Raw genomic sequence first — 2,845 nt, 5'->3', positions numbered from 1 at the left:
AAGCTGTGGCTGTCTGGATAGGACCTGCACATGATTAAGCCAATCAACACTGAAGCATGGAAGGGGAGGAGATCATCATCTTGCACCACTAGCTGATGAGCTATTATTGATAGTTGATGGCTTCTAAGGGTGAGAGGGACTCTTGGGACATTCTCTAAGAGTGTTGTCTCTGATGACTTAAAAATGCTCCCTCCAGTGGATGGTCCCACATCCATGAATATATTGTTTACCCACATTGAACGTAGTGTGCAATGTATATTTACATGTGGAGATGAAGTAGGAGAGTGGTAACGGATGAGTAGTAGATTTGAAAGGAGTTAGGAAAAGAGTAGGGGTATGAGAATAATTGGAAGCATAAATGAAATCTCAATTATAAAAATATTCCATTTTGAAAAATCTGTAGCTGAACCACATTGAACAGCATAGTATTCATTTAAGGAACATTTGATATGTGTATATCTATACAGCTTGATAATCATTAAATTTAAAAAAAAAACAGATTAAATATATTCCAAACTATATTTTATGGCTAATCGAAACTTAATGAATCATTGTCAGATAATTAATATAAAGTGAACCATAACTAACAATTTTTGTGTTAATTTTGACAATTGTGAAGGAAGTTGGTTCTTTTTTTGAGCTGAGGACCGAACCCAGGGCCTGCAAGCACTCTATCACTGAGCAAAATCCCCAACCCAAAAAGTTGGTTATTAACTATGCTGACAAACTTCACTGAGAACTAAAGTGAATGAATACACAAAAATATAATATTCAATTATGCATGTATTATGAAGCTAAAATGGAGTGAAGAGAGTTCAGAGGCAAGAAAGCTTTCCAGGACACTTCACTTCAATTGTCTGTGTAAATCTCAAGGCTGTCTGCATCTGTAAAATACTTTGAACAAGGTAGAGGAACTACCAGAAGGAGCTGAAAGAGCCCAGCCTCATACTTCTGCTTCTCTGGTGGTTTTTGCTATGGTCTGTGTCACTGTGGTAGGATATGTGCTACTCTGTTGACAGTAATAAGTTGCAACATCTTCAGGCTCCACATTGTTGATACTGAGGCTGAAATCTGTCCCTGACCCACTGCCACTGAACCTGGAGGGGATCCCAGAGACAGAACCAGAAGCATACTGGATGAGAAGCCTTGGAGCCTCATTTGGTTTCTGCTGATACCAGTGTAAGCTTGTGCTAATACCCTGGTTGGCCTTGCAGGCCATGGTGACTCTTTCTCCTGGAGTCACAGACAGGGTGGCTGGAGACTGAGTCAGCACAATGTCCCCTCTGGATGCTGAAAACATAGGAGAAATATTACTAGATCACAACATTGCAAATGAAAGTCATTTCTAAACCACTTTTTAAAAGATTATTTTATTGTATCAATTTTTTAAAAGAGGAAGTCAAATTCCATGTGAGGCTGTGCTTCCTAATGATGTAAGAAAATTCTGTATTTAATTACCATCTCCACTTTTTACCTTTTCAAAAATCTCATACCTGAAATCCAGAAACACAGAAGCCCAAGGAGCTGAGATGTGGACACCATCTTCCAGGTTTCCCTGTGTTTATGTGTGTCATGACACAGTCCAAGAATGACCTTTTAAAATATTCTAAGTGGCAAGAACATAGAGAGAAGCAGCACTTATGCAAATGATGCTGACTTCATATTTGTTCCAATAAAGAACTGCTCAGGAGAGCACCCTCTCATGACTTTAGGAAGTGACATCCCACTTCTGGCTACCTGAAGACATGTTGTGATTTGAAAGAGACTTGTGCATGTATCTCACATACACAGATGCAAAATTAACACAGTCTAAGAAACCATCAATGATACACTCAGTAGTTTGAAATTAAAGCGTCTTTTAACCATTGTCTAAGTTCAGAGTTATGTTGTTTTCCTTGATGTTTCTTACAATGTGTCTGCATCCCATTTCACTGTCTAAACAGTGAAGCATCACAACATATAATACTAAAGACATTCCATATTAATGAGATATCATGGACAAGAAAATAGAAGTCTGGATGTCAGAGGAAGATGTATTTCTCCAGAGGGTCGGATGAAAATAGTATTAAAGTTCACAATTTGCCACCGCTGAGAAGAATTTCAAAAGTCAGGATATCAACATAATTGTTTAGCGCTGCCCAGATAAACTCTGAATGTTGCTTCTTGAGTGTTTTACCACCAAAGGTGATACAGGGTTTTGGGGAAAGATTTATGGAATGTTCAAACAAATTGCTTACCTAGTACATGATTTTTCATGCTGTGTAATAGGTAACAATTCTGATGCAGTTTAAATCAGGAGAGAAAATTTCATCAGGTCCACTTGAAGAAAGAAGTATTCCTTTCACTTGGGCTATGCAACCAAGCCATAGCATATTTTTTTATGTATAAAGCAGGTCTCAGCTTTTTAAATTCCTCAATATCCACAAAACAGACTATCAAGATGCTAGAGGAAGAAGGTAGAAGGAAATGGAAGCCCTGATCCAGTGTTGTTGGGGTGCAATAATTGTAAAAAGCAATGTGCAATTTCCTCAGACGGCTACAAATACCACATGACCTAGCTATGCCTTTTCTGTGGGTGTACCTAAAGGACTGCATAGCCTATAACAGATATAAATGTGCATCCACACATTTTGTTGCTTGTGGATGCCGAAATTTTCCAGGGTCAGAGAATTTCACCTTGCTTTACTCAGCAGCACTGCATAATGGGATGATTTTGACATGGGAGTGCTTATCATGTGTTTGGTGGGTCTAAACTTGGCTGTGTGTTGTGTTGCACTTTGGTCTTGAAAATGCAGGTCTTTTCTTCCTCCCACTGGAATATAATAAAAAGACTTTTGAATAAACC

General features: G+C 38.5%; 1 gene segment (V, D, J or C); it reads right to left on the bottom strand.

Moving 5' to 3' along the window:
* Positions 1-943: 943 nt before the first annotated feature.
* LOC118580158 lies at positions 944-1,545 on the bottom strand. The segment is given in 2 exon segments: positions 944-1,290; positions 1,494-1,545. Coding segments are annotated over 2 exon segments (396 nt in total).
* Positions 1,546-2,845: the final 1,300 nt, after the last annotated feature.

The sequence above is a fragment of the Onychomys torridus genome, chromosome 3, assembly GCF_903995425.1.
Source record: "Onychomys torridus chromosome 3, mOncTor1.1, whole genome shotgun sequence".
In the NCBI taxonomy this organism is placed as follows: Eukaryota; Metazoa; Chordata; class Mammalia; order Rodentia; family Cricetidae; genus Onychomys; species Onychomys torridus.
This window is presented reverse-complemented; position numbering and strand designations above follow the sequence as displayed.